Source organism: Camelus bactrianus, chromosome 17 (genome assembly GCF_048773025.1).
Source record: "Camelus bactrianus isolate YW-2024 breed Bactrian camel chromosome 17, ASM4877302v1, whole genome shotgun sequence".
Taxonomy (NCBI): Eukaryota; Metazoa; Chordata; class Mammalia; order Artiodactyla; family Camelidae; genus Camelus; species Camelus bactrianus.
Genome location: NC_133555.1, coordinates 42,583,692 through 42,596,196, shown reverse-complemented (window position 1 = coordinate 42,596,196; position 12,505 = coordinate 42,583,692). Strand labels below are relative to the sequence as shown.

The window sequence follows — 12,505 nt, the reverse complement described above, 5'->3', positions numbered from 1 at the left end:
ATAAATGTACAATGGATCTACCAATATACTATGGTACAGGATAGTATTGCTGCCCTAAAAATCCCCTGCACTCTGCCTCTTCATCCCTCCTTCCCCCAAACCCTCTGCAAATACTACCTAACAATTCTTAAAGGTGACCAAACAGACTGGAATGAGCATTTTCAGACCTCAAGGAAAGAAATCCCTGCAGAGTCTACGATAATAATGCTGGTCCTTTAGATGTTATATTAACAGCTTTTCTCCCTTTGCTACGTACAAATTCAGATTGTTGTTTCTAACAAGGCACATTTCCTAAGGTATTTTCTGGGGTTTTTATTTTTGCAGTGTAGTAGCAACTCATTTTCTGACAGTCACATCCATTTGTCCTCTGCTTGGACTGATTTCAATACTTTTAAAAAAAATCCAATAAGCTTTTAAGAGAACCAACTTGTTTTCCGCAGTTGTCAAAAGGCAAATCTGGACTTTCGGCAGTGGCTTTTATTTTCCATCTGCACATTTTAACAATACAGCTTACAAACCTCTAAAAAAAAAAAAAAAAAAAAAAAAAAAACCTGTCGATTTCTGAACCACGTCTCCACACTGCTTGTTTTTTTAAAAACTGGCTAAAGACTTCTCTCCAACCACTTAGAAAATGAGTTCTCTTGAAAAATAGGGGGAAAAAGAAAAGAAAAAATGAACCATTTCACTGAAAGTCTTTGGAGCTTTGTGGAGTTCCAGCCAGTTATAACAGGAAGAAGTGATTCACTGTAATTGTCCCAATTAAGAGATAGAAAATAAAGATAAAATTTGAGCTGTATTCTATTTTCAGAAACTAAAGGAGGTTGTAAGCTTCTCGTTAAGAAAATAAATTAAATCTTACAAAAATTAAAAAAGGAAAATATTTCAACACTTGACATCTTATGTTCTGTCAACTTCCTTGCTCCAGTTTTGATGGAAATATCATTCCATCAAATGATATTGCTATACTCTTCCATCAACCACAGCTTTTTAAATGGCAGATTTTATTTTATGACCTAAGAGAAAGGTATGATATGAGCAATTACCTTTGATTTTTCTGCATTTTCTCTATAAAATTCGGCCATCTGTTCCTCCTGCTCTTCAATGACGTCCTTGAGGGTATCTACTTGGTATATCAAATTGTTCTTCTCATTGTCTAACTGTGCATTGGAAACCATGGCTTTCTTGTATTTTTCTTCCACTTCAGATAAAGACTCCTAAACGGAAATGAAAGTCATCAGCCTACTATCTAAAATATGTTCATTGTCTATATGCTGTGAACATAGCAGGAAACTACAGCACCAGCACACACACATGAAGATGCATTTTTGCAAAATACAAGCAGTTTGGGGAACTCCTTGTTTAGTAACATGCACATAACAGGAGGATGACAATAAGCCAATAGTGACATTGTAAGACCTTTATGGGCTCTCTGCTATCCACGAAAATAAAATCAAGCAGCAATGTAGCCTCTGAAAGATGAAAAGGTGTGCAGACAACATATAAGAGTTATAGTATAAAAATCATAAAATGAAGAAACATCAATGTTTCCAGATATGTTACTCTTGTGGTTTTGAACAACAAGCTATTTGTTATTCTGAATGCAATGATATAACAGAATACAGCCTTTCTTTACACAAGTAAATTGCATACTCATTTGAATATCACCACTTCCTGGATGTGTGTTTTCAGTACTTTTCTGTTCTGCATAATAATGTTGACGTAAATATATACACACTTTTTCTAGCAATTATTCAAATATTAGTCATTTTAAAGCAAGCAGTACAAAAATGATTATTTTTAAAAAAGAGCTATCATTAAATGCCTAAAATTGTATATATTTCAAAGTTACCCACCTAAAATAGCTTACAGTCTGTTTTTTAATTAATATATTTATTCTGGTAGGTTACTACCTCCTAGTAACATTTTTAAAACTAAAAAGAAAAACACTTCACATAGAAAAACTCATTGCTTCTGGAAATAAATTCAAAAAATATTAATGGAAATGTTTAACAAATCAAGATCAGTGATATAGAACTGAGAGTCCAGAATCCTTACATGACCCACTGTTTTTGACAAGGGTTCCCAGACAACTCAGTGGGAAAAGAATAGTTTTTTCAATAAGTGGTATTGGGACAACTGAAATCCACACGCAAATGAAAGTCAGAATGGTACATCACACCATACACAAAAATTAACTCAAAATGGATCAGAGACCTAAATTAAAAGCTAAAACTATAAAACTCTTCCCAAAAAACAAAGGAGTAAATAAATCATCATGACTTTGGAGTAGGCAGTGGTTTCTCAGGTACAATACCAAACTATCAATGAAAGAAAAAACACACTTCATCAAAATTAAAAACTTTTATGCTACAAACAATACATTAAGAAAGTAAAAAGACAACCCACAGAACAGGAGAAAATATTTGTAAATCTTATATCTGATAAGGAACTTGCATCCAGAATATATAAATAACATAATTCAATAATAAAAAGACACATAATTCAATTTTTAAAAGGGCAAGGATTGAAAAGATACTCCTCCAAAGTAGGTACACAAGTGGTCAATAAGCATATAAAAACATGCTCAATATCATCAGTAATAGCGGGAAACATACATCAAAACCATAATGAGATACTACTTCAGACCTACTGGGATGGCTACGATCTATAATTAAAAAACCAGAAACAAGATAGTAAGTGTTGGTGAGGATATGGAAAAACTAGAAATCCTCATGCATTGCTGGTGAGAATGTAGAACAGTGCAGCTGCTTTGGAAAAGTTTGGCAGCTCCTCGAAATATTAAACAGAGTTACCACATGACCCAGCAATTCTATTCCTAGGTAATCTACCCAAGGGAAATGAAAAGATATGTCTATACAAAAAGCTGTATACAAATGTCCACAGCCGCATTATTCATAATGGCGCAAAAGTGGAAAAAATCCAAATGCCTATCGACTGACAAATGGATAAAATCTACACAGTGTAATATTACCCAGCCATTGTACACACACACACACACATACACTGATGTATGTTACAACATGGGATAAATCTTGAAAACATTATGTTAAATAAAAAATCAATTACAAAAGAGAACACAGACTAGCCAGGGTTAGGTGTGGGAGTGGAGGAGTGGGGAATGACTGCTGATTGGTATGGGGTTTCTTTTGGGGTAATGAAAATGTTGTAAAATTGGTGATGGTTGCACAATTCTGTGACTATGCACAAAACCACTGAATTGTACCCTTTAAATGGGTAAATTTTATGGTATCTGAATTATATCTCAATAATGGCACATTATACATACACTTATTAATTCTTCACAAACCAGGAATGTATTAACAGGTAACATTTATACTAAGATTGAGAACAAATATAACCAAAATAAGGAATATAAGCAAAGTTAATTGTATAATGGCTTACATATAGTAGTATCTTAATATAATGCAGAATTTAGAATGATTCTGATCCATCTTAGAGGCTAACAGGAAAAAAAAAAAAAAGGTCCTCCTCACAATTCAGTCCCATATAACACAGGACACAATTGCATGAAGCTAAGCCAGTTCAAGAAGTAGCTGCAAGAACACAATACATAACATAATAAAACTGACATAAAATGTATGGAATGTATTCTTCCTTTAAACAATAGACCACAGAAGACTATTTTAAATTTAAGTGTCAAGGTAGTTTTAGTGATTTTAATCTAACTCACATGATGATACTCATAAGGAATTAGTTACATTTAAATGCATCTGAGGCAGTGATTTTCAGTGTAGGTTCTGAACTAGCAGTAACAGCATTATCTGGGACCTAGGTAAAAACGCAAATTTTTAACAACCCCATCCTAGACCTACTGAATGAGAAAATCTGGGAGTAAGGTCCAGCAGTCTGTGTTTTAATGAGACCTTAGTGACTCTGGATGGAGAACAGAGTGTGGGAAAAGCACTTCAAAGGCAGACATGCTTAAGAATAATGCCCTAAGCACTGACCCAGCATCCTTTTTTAATAGGATATGGATACATCACACCACTGTGCTTCAACCACCAACCAGATAATTTTTTAAATGATTTTCCTTCCATTTAAAAGTCATTTCAAGGATAAGCATAATCTGAAGTCAAGTTCAATTATAACTGTGAATCAAGATAAGGGATCTTATCTGTTCAAAGTCTCAAATAACTTTAATTTGTTTTTTGTATACTACAAAGAATGCAATAAATGGTAGGCCTAAAAGGTAAGAGGAAAATGTTTAAAATCAAACAGGTAAGAATGCCTCTGAATTGCTTGCTTCCCTGATACATTATGTAACGTACAAGACTTTAAAATCAATGCATTTATTTAATGTACTGGATGTGTTCCCTTGATCCAAGATATCTCCAAAAGTCCTATCTCTAAAACTTGAAAAGGGGGATTAAATCCTGACAATTAGAGCAAGAAGACTAGAGGAGCCCATCATCACACCAACTCTGGAATTCTGATGCCTCCTGGCGAACACACACGGCTGTCAGCAGCGTCCAGGCTCCCCTCAGGGGCACTCTCTGTAGGACTCTGGTCCCGAGTCTTAACCATATTCCTTGAGGACCACAATCGCTTGCATGAAGGGTTTGGCTGGGAGCCGGGCTAAGTCCAATCACGTCAGGGCAGCTTTGTCGTTTGAGCATATCCCAAGTCACCTTTCCGAATGCCTTCGTTAAGCATTTTTAGAGACCTGGTGTGTATTTCTATTTCAAATAGGGACCTACATGTGTTCAGAGAAACTTCCAGTAATTCATAATGTTAGGTTTGAACTTCGTAAGAAAACACAGGTAATCAAGTACCATTTACAACTAAAATGTCTGCCTCACACATTTACATTGAAAATGTAGTCATCCTTGATCAGGGAAAATAAGGCCCATTTAAATTTACCTCCAGTGCCTTCTTTAAGGCACTGAATCTGTGTAACTCTTTTTGACTTATACGTTAAAAAATCAAAACAAAAAGAAAACGCAGTCCTCATGCTGCAAGGTCCTTCCTCCAGAGGGAATATTTACAATGATGCTCTCCCTCTTAGATGTCTGTTCCTCCTGTTCTTAATATTGACTGAATTTGGTGACAGAAATAGGCAGTGCTCTTTCAAGCTAAAAGCTTGGAAGAATTTTAAGGTCTAATTCTCAATTTAAAAATATCCTTAGAACACTTGTTAGGTTTTTGCCCAATTCAATTTTGTAAGGCTAAGATGCAAGGGACATGTAAGTCTTTTATAAACAGGTTTTAAAACTATAAGGTATAATATCTTTGCTGAATATTCCAAAAACTGTACCACACATTTAAACATAAGCAGAGACTGGAAGTTCACCTTTCCTATGCATTGCAGGTTAAGCACATGCTTGAAAGACAAACACTGTTAGTAAAGCTATGTGCAGTGGGGTTAACGGAGCTTGTGAGACCACCATTGCCAACGCTTCTGCGTACAGAGAGCATGCGTGGGCTGCAGAGCGGGCCCTGATACCTTTAGTTCTTTAAGCCCCTGCATGTATCTCCCTTCTACATCCTGTATCTGGTCCTTAAGGTCATAGATATCCTGCAGGACATAGGAATGAACCATTGCATAAAACCACACACAGACATATCTTCAGTCTCAAAGGATTCAGATGAAAATGTGAATTACTTTCATATATTCCAGACCAAAAGCAGAGAAATCAAAGTACACAAAGGTAACTGCCAGTCCAAACCACTAAAATGGGAACAGGCCAGGTGATGGTCGGGCTGGGGAAGGTCTGGAGTAATCAGTCTAACATGTTAAACATTTTCTTGGCATTCACTTTGCTGAAACAATAGTTGCAAATGGGGGTGGGGCTGCATATGGAAAAAAGCTGTATGTTATAATGTCTTTTAACAAAATTTAAAAAATTGTATAAATCATTTAAATAATTTTTAGCATAATGCTTCACCTAGAAATAGTAAAATATGCAGCAAATTAATTATAAGCAGCAAATTTTGCTGACTCATAGAGAAGTTTTTTTTAAATGTAAACCTAGATATGAATAAGGCTGCCTCTCGATGACTTGGTTACTGATCACAATTAATTTGGGAGAAAGATAAATAAAGGGAGGGAAGTTAAACACAAACATTTTAAACACAGTGTCAAATGAGAGAGTCTATCCTGAGGACACCATTTAAATGATGACAAAAGCCTTTGCTCCAAATGTTACCATAGTCCTTATAAGAAAAGTCAAGAAGCAGGTCACATTTTAAATGGAAAATATTGTTTCCCTGTACCCGACCTTGCTACTTTAGGTCTATTCTGGATGGTTGATTAAGGTGGAAAATAACTGTTTCAGGCCCTAAATATAATTCTGCAATTACAGGTAGGATCAATTATCAAAGGCCTATTATACACAGTTTATTCTGTATTATATGTCCCCTGCCCTCTTCATTCCCTCCTTGGTAGGCTTTTTTACTCACTGAGTCATTAAACAGACATGTATTGAGTGTCTATTAGGAGCCAAATGCTAGGACACGAAATCTCACTTCCTTCAAGGAGGTCATTCTCTCAAAAAAGAAATACAATTAAACAGCAATCACAAGCTAAGTCTGAGGCTGGAAGGCCTCATCCTCTCTTTTGTCCCTCTAGCAAATGGCACCTAAAGGCAAGAGTTAGTTTACTCAACTTCACACCCTCAGCACTTAGGCCTGGTACTTAGCAAGAGCTCAACAAATAATGACCCTTCGAAGTCATAGCCAGGCTGAGCTGGGTCTCCTTCTGCAGTGCCACTGCCACTGTTTCAACCCTTCCACCCTCTTCTAACCCTCTGCCCACTTTTATAAAATGCCCAAGTCACAAGACAGACTACTCCTCCTACACTGCCAACAGTCTTACTGTCACCACCTGTCCCTACCTCCTCCTCTTCTGTGTTGTGGGAAGCGATGGCCACCCCTCACCTATCTGATCCCTGGACATTCCTCTCACCCACAGGCAGTTTGCTCTGTCAAGTTACCCCGCCTCCTCCCTCAAGCTTTAAATTCTCTCTCTACTGGCTCAATCCAGCCAATGAAAACAATAATTAATGCCACCTTTAAAAGAAAACAAGAACCCTCCCTTAACTTTCTATCTCTATCCACCAACCAACTCCCAACCTCCAATATTCTCTTCGGAGCGTATTTTCTCCCATCAGAGTTTTGACTCACTCATCTCATCCTCTTGTTCAACCACCGGGTAACTGTTCTTGCCTCCAACGCTTCTTCCATTCCACAGTCAGTCTTTAGGAATGCAGCTCAGACAGCACCACCCCCCTATTTGATGTCTCATAGCTGTCAGGGTAAACCTGAACTCCTTTCAGCAGCCATACATGGTGCTTTGTGACTTGGTCCATCACCACTTCTCCACCCTTCTCTCTCACCCACTACCTGTCTTCACTTCTCTTCCTGCTCTCTGGCAACTTCGCTATACACACACCCTTCTGGTTTTCTGAAGTTAACACTCTGAGAAAGCCTTCTCCTTCAGCTTTTTTGCCTGGTTAATTTTTATCCTTCCTTCACCCCTTAGCTCAGAGTTTGTCTCCTCTGAAAGCTTTTTGTTACCTCCTTCTAGTCTATTTTACATGATGCTTCTCTGAATTCCCTTCTTGCTACTACTGTAGTACCACATCACCTGGTTTTTTACTGCTTTATATCCGTTTGTCTTCCCTGTGAAACAGTGAATTCCTTAAGTCCGAAGTGTGTGTACTGCCTAAATCTGTGCGGCCAGGTGCTCGATAAATGTTTAATAAGTGAATAAATGCAATTTGTATTACTACCCTTTTCCCTTTCCTCACAAGAAGCACTTTCAGCAAATAGACATTCAAATACATTTTGAAAGCGTCATTAATAAGGATGGAGACTCAACTAATGGGTTAAATGAGCTTCCATTACTGAAGTATTTCTGTTATCCTAAATATTATTATACGTGTCTTATCATGAAAAACAGAGATAAACGGATTCAAGTAGCCACATAATACCATAATGGCCCAGAAAACTAACAATTCCCAGAGTCTGGTTCCTTGTACAACCACATATTTTCCATTTAAAATATGGCCAATTATTTAAGAGAATTACTTTTACCTATATTAAAGTTTTTTTGGCATTTGTAAATTAGCAGAACTCATTCCAGTATCATCAAATGTTCAGGAAAGAGAACAGAAAAAGAATTAACTAATCTCCTTCCTCTCAGACCCGAGTCACATTCTTGAAATGTACAAACAATTTCTGTAAAGAACTCATACTTCTTTTCTTCCTACTAAGTCACATTAAATGTTGAATAGTTCCAGTATACTACCACACTACAAAGAAGCCAAAAAACTGTTTATAGAAAGCAAACCAAAAGTTGCGGTTTACCCGCAATTCACTTAATGAGGTGTCTGGATCTATTAAGCTGCTGGTGTCCCCGCTTCCTCTTCTGGACGAGTTTCCACTTAGAGGGGTTGTTGCTGAGGCAGAATTTCGAGATGAAGGCTAGAGAAAAAGAAATACGACACTTTAAGACTTGTTTCTTTAAAAACATATTTGTTGTGGAAACTAAAAGTGGGGCAGGGTGTTGGGGAGAGATCTAACGCAGTGTGGCTGAGAAGTTACCAAATGCAACCCATAGACCAAAATTTAAACTGGCTTTGGGGAGGGGGTATCCAGAAAAGGGCCCAGGCACACTCAGCGTAACTTCGTTCACTCACTTTGCTGGAATCCAGAATTCATAATAACTAAGAAGGAAACAGTTGGTGTGACAGTTTGTCTAAGTTTCTCTTTGATATACTGTAAACAGCGCTGGGTGAGTGCCGCAGATTGATTCTGAATAGTTTTAGCGTGTTCTCTGTGATATGCTAATTAGCAGTCCTCCTATTTAGTTCTTGAGGCTACTTTTTTAGGATCTTTTCTTTTCCTAATACTTTGTTGATAAAATTGGAGATACTATTTGCAACTGAGAGCAATAATACTGTAAATCATTATGAATTTAGACTGCTCTTCCCACAATTAGTTTAAATGTGAGACTATGCTATTGGATTAATAAATGGCAGAGATTTGTGCTGTTCAATCTAGCAGCCAGGTAGCCACATGGAGCAACTGAGGGCTTAGAATGTGGTTAATCCAAATTGAGAATTTTTTTAATGTGTAATATACACACCAGATTTCAAAGGTTTAGTGTGGAAAAAAAGAATGTAAAATATCTCATTAATAAGTTTTCATATTGATTATGTTTAAATATTTTAGATATTTGGGTTAAATAAAATATATTATTTAAATTAATTTTACCTGCTTCTTTCTACTGTTTTAGTGTGACTGCTAGAAAATTTAAACTTACATATGTGAATTACATTTGCGACTTGTACTATATTTCTGTTGGATAAAACTGGTATATCTTTTGAGGGCATAGCACAAAATCAACCTTAATAGTTTCCCTAAGATGACTTTCTAAAAATATTTTTAGAAGAAAGTCAGAGGCTTTTAAACACAAAGCAACTGCCAGAAAAGAGTTACTTTACTTCAAAGAAGTAATTTATCTATAAAGGAAAAAAAATTAACCCTCAGAGTTTGTCACTACCATTCCTAAAGACACTTCTTCATTTTCAGTGTTTAACGGCTGCTTCTCAGGATTAAATTCTAGAGGAATGAAAATCAAAAGAGCAGCCAAAAGTTTAAGAGGTGGCATTCAAGGAAATAAAATGCAATGTCTTTTCTCTTCCCAGTGCTTCACATGATTCAACCTCACAGGAATTTGGGGGGTCAAGGACAGGAAATAGATGAAGAGAGGAAGAGTAGCTCATCAGTTAAACTGTAGTAAAATAAAAGATAAAATTGTTGTGGAAAGTAAATTGACCCTGAGAACTTAATTTTCTTAGGAATTTATATACTGACCCTTGTGTAATTTTCAGCATACTGTTTGTCAGATTTTTCATCCAACTAGAAAAGAACAGAGATAAAAATCAGGAAAGATGCTTAGCATTTTGATTTTTTAGGGGAAAAAAAGAAGCGACCTCATCTGAGTTCTCCAAGTTCAATTAATATTTGGAACCTAAAAGTAAACATACTAAAACTGAAATAAAAGTTGGGACACATAAGACAAAATGTTAAGAACTTTAATTCTTATCTAAGGAAGACATGGAGTAAGCACGATGTCCTTATGAAAAAACTTAGAACTTTTCATAGATTTTCTTTTCATGGTATTTGAAACACATTAAAGAAAACTGTATACAAGTGTAAGTTTCAGCACTGTAAATGTTAATTTAAAAAAATTTGTACACATCAAAAGGAAAACCCTGATAAAACCAAAAGCCAAAAAATTTTATTATCTAAACATTATTAGGACACAGGACACATAGATAAGACTAGCACACTTAGCCAAAAGAATTCAGATTGGACTAGAACATATTAAACATATCGTCAAAAAAATTTTCCCACAGCATTAAGGATTCAGTTGTTTGGTTTTCGGTTTTGCTTTTTAAGTAATATATGCACCCATAGCAAAAAGGAAAACAAAAAACAACAAACAGCACAAAGGGGTATGCAAAGTCAGCCTCTCTCCCTACTGTACCATACCCTGACCTCCAATTCTCCCTCCAAGAATTCTTTAAAAAACTCTAACAGGAGTGTCCCAAATACATTCTGTATCTTCTTTTTCCCCTTACCAAGTTATAGAGATCAGAGAAAGTACTTTATTTTCTTTGTGGCATTTATCATTCCCTGACCCCAAGATATTAATCTATTTACTGTCTGATCTCTCTCTTGAATGTAAGCTCTATGTCTGTATGCTCTTTCCTGTATACTACCAAGAATAGCACCGGGCATATAGAAGGACTCAAAACGTGCTGGATGAATGAATAAGTGAATTATACCCCAACTGTACTATAGACTCGCCTCATTTATTTTAAATAGCTGCATAGTATCCTATACCTGGACATACCATAATTGAGCTATCTTATCTTCTACTGATAGGCCTTACAGTTGTTTTAGCTGGTGTTTCAAGAAGGGAGTACCCTTAAGGTCTAATCTAAAACCCTGACCTTATAGCTGAGGAAAGAGAAATTCAGAGGTGAAAGAACTTGCTGAGGATGAAGAATTACTAAATGTCAAGAGCTGGATCCAGATCTCAGTTTTGTGAATTTTTCACATCATTTACCTGTATATACTATCCTAATTACCACTGGAGGGGAAAAGGTCACAGAGAAATTTAACTTAATGGCAATATACTCAGACTCCAACTCCTAGACCAACCCTCCCAGACCAGTCTAGAGAAGAGATTTGAAAACCTTTCTCAGTTAATTATTAAAACACAGAACATCATTAATTCTGGCTCAGTTCAGATCTCTTCACTCTAACTTCCTCATACTTGAAAAGTTTTTTTTTTTTATTACCCACATGTTCATTTTCTCTCTCGGTAAACATCTTTTATTATAAGTACTAAATCAGAATATAAGTATTATCTCAGACTTTCAATTCTTTTTGCTACTTCTTATTGCAATACTCTTAAAAAGGAATTGATTTTAGTTCATTTTGATTTTTTTTAAACCACATATGAAATGTTTTAAAACAAACAGGCAATGACAATAGTTCTTAATATGGGCAATTATTGCCATAAAAAGGAATTATCTTCCTTACATCTGTCCTAGTAAAGTATATTGCCTAATATTGACTATTTTATTCCCCAGAGTGAAAGAAATACTATATCTAAATAAATTGCCTTGTTTTCCTCAGAGTATCTTCCAATTCTCTTCTACTAATGAGTTAAAGAGAAAAACGAGCAGAACATTCAGAAACATTCCTCCAGGTCCATTTGAAATTCTGTCTCTTATCCCCCTCTCACACGAATGACCCCCAAACCCACCCATTTTTTAACAGACAGGCACCTTGGAACAATCTTACGTTTCAGAGGTTGCATCACTGACCTAGTCCACCGCAATGTTGTCTCTACTGCTTTCACTATCTTCTGACAGATCCCAACTGCCGCAACCCAAGCTGATCATGTGCCAAACTTCAGGGATTGTGGAGGCAGCAAAAATGCTGCAAGGACTTGGCCAGAGACTCCTCAGTTCCCACTTCTCAGCTCATGCCGTTATGTGCAGTCTTCCACTTAGACAAAAAGCTAGTTGAAACCTGGTCTTCTAAAAGCCCCAGGAGGTCTACATAGCTACACAAAAATGACAAGCTAATATTCAAAATGATGACTCAAAGAGTCCACCAGATCCTGAAAAGGATTTTAAGTGGAATAAAATATAATCATGTTTAATATACTGAGGCATAAAAGAGGGAAATGTTGGTAAAAGGGGATAAACTTCCAGCTATCAGATCAATAAGGTCAAGGATCTAATACAAAACATGGTGACTACAGCTGTTTTTAAAAAATTGTTGAGCATGAATAACATGGAAAGAAATGAATATGCACTAATACGAAAAGTCAGAAAACAAAAGCTGCATGTGCTATGTAGTCACAATTCTGTAAAATAAGCAAATTAAACTGAGATAGGAAAAACACTGTCATCAAATTGCTAAGAAAAAAAGGTGG

General features: G+C 36.2%; 1 protein-coding gene across 22 annotated transcripts in view; it reads right to left on the bottom strand.

The window, feature by feature from the left end:
• LRRFIP2 (LRR binding FLII interacting protein 2) overlaps window positions 1-12,505 on the bottom strand; it is a 100,226-nt gene that overhangs the window by 26,318 nt on the left and 61,403 nt on the right. For 15 of the 22 annotated variants that reach the window (XM_074345263.1, XM_074345271.1, XM_074345270.1 and 12 more), the window contains 4 exons: window positions 9,862-9,906; window positions 8,350-8,466; window positions 5,486-5,557; window positions 1,044-1,214 (listed from right to left, as the gene is read on the bottom strand). In XM_074345263.1, coding sequence (XP_074201364.1) covers window positions 1,044-1,214; window positions 5,486-5,557; window positions 8,350-8,466; window positions 9,862-9,906 — 405 coding nt within the window. The remainder of the gene's footprint in view (window positions 1-1,043; window positions 1,215-5,485; window positions 5,558-8,349; window positions 8,467-9,861; window positions 9,907-12,505) is intronic. The other 7 variants (XM_074345269.1, XM_074345273.1, XM_074345277.1 and 4 more) reach the window with 1 other exon arrangement.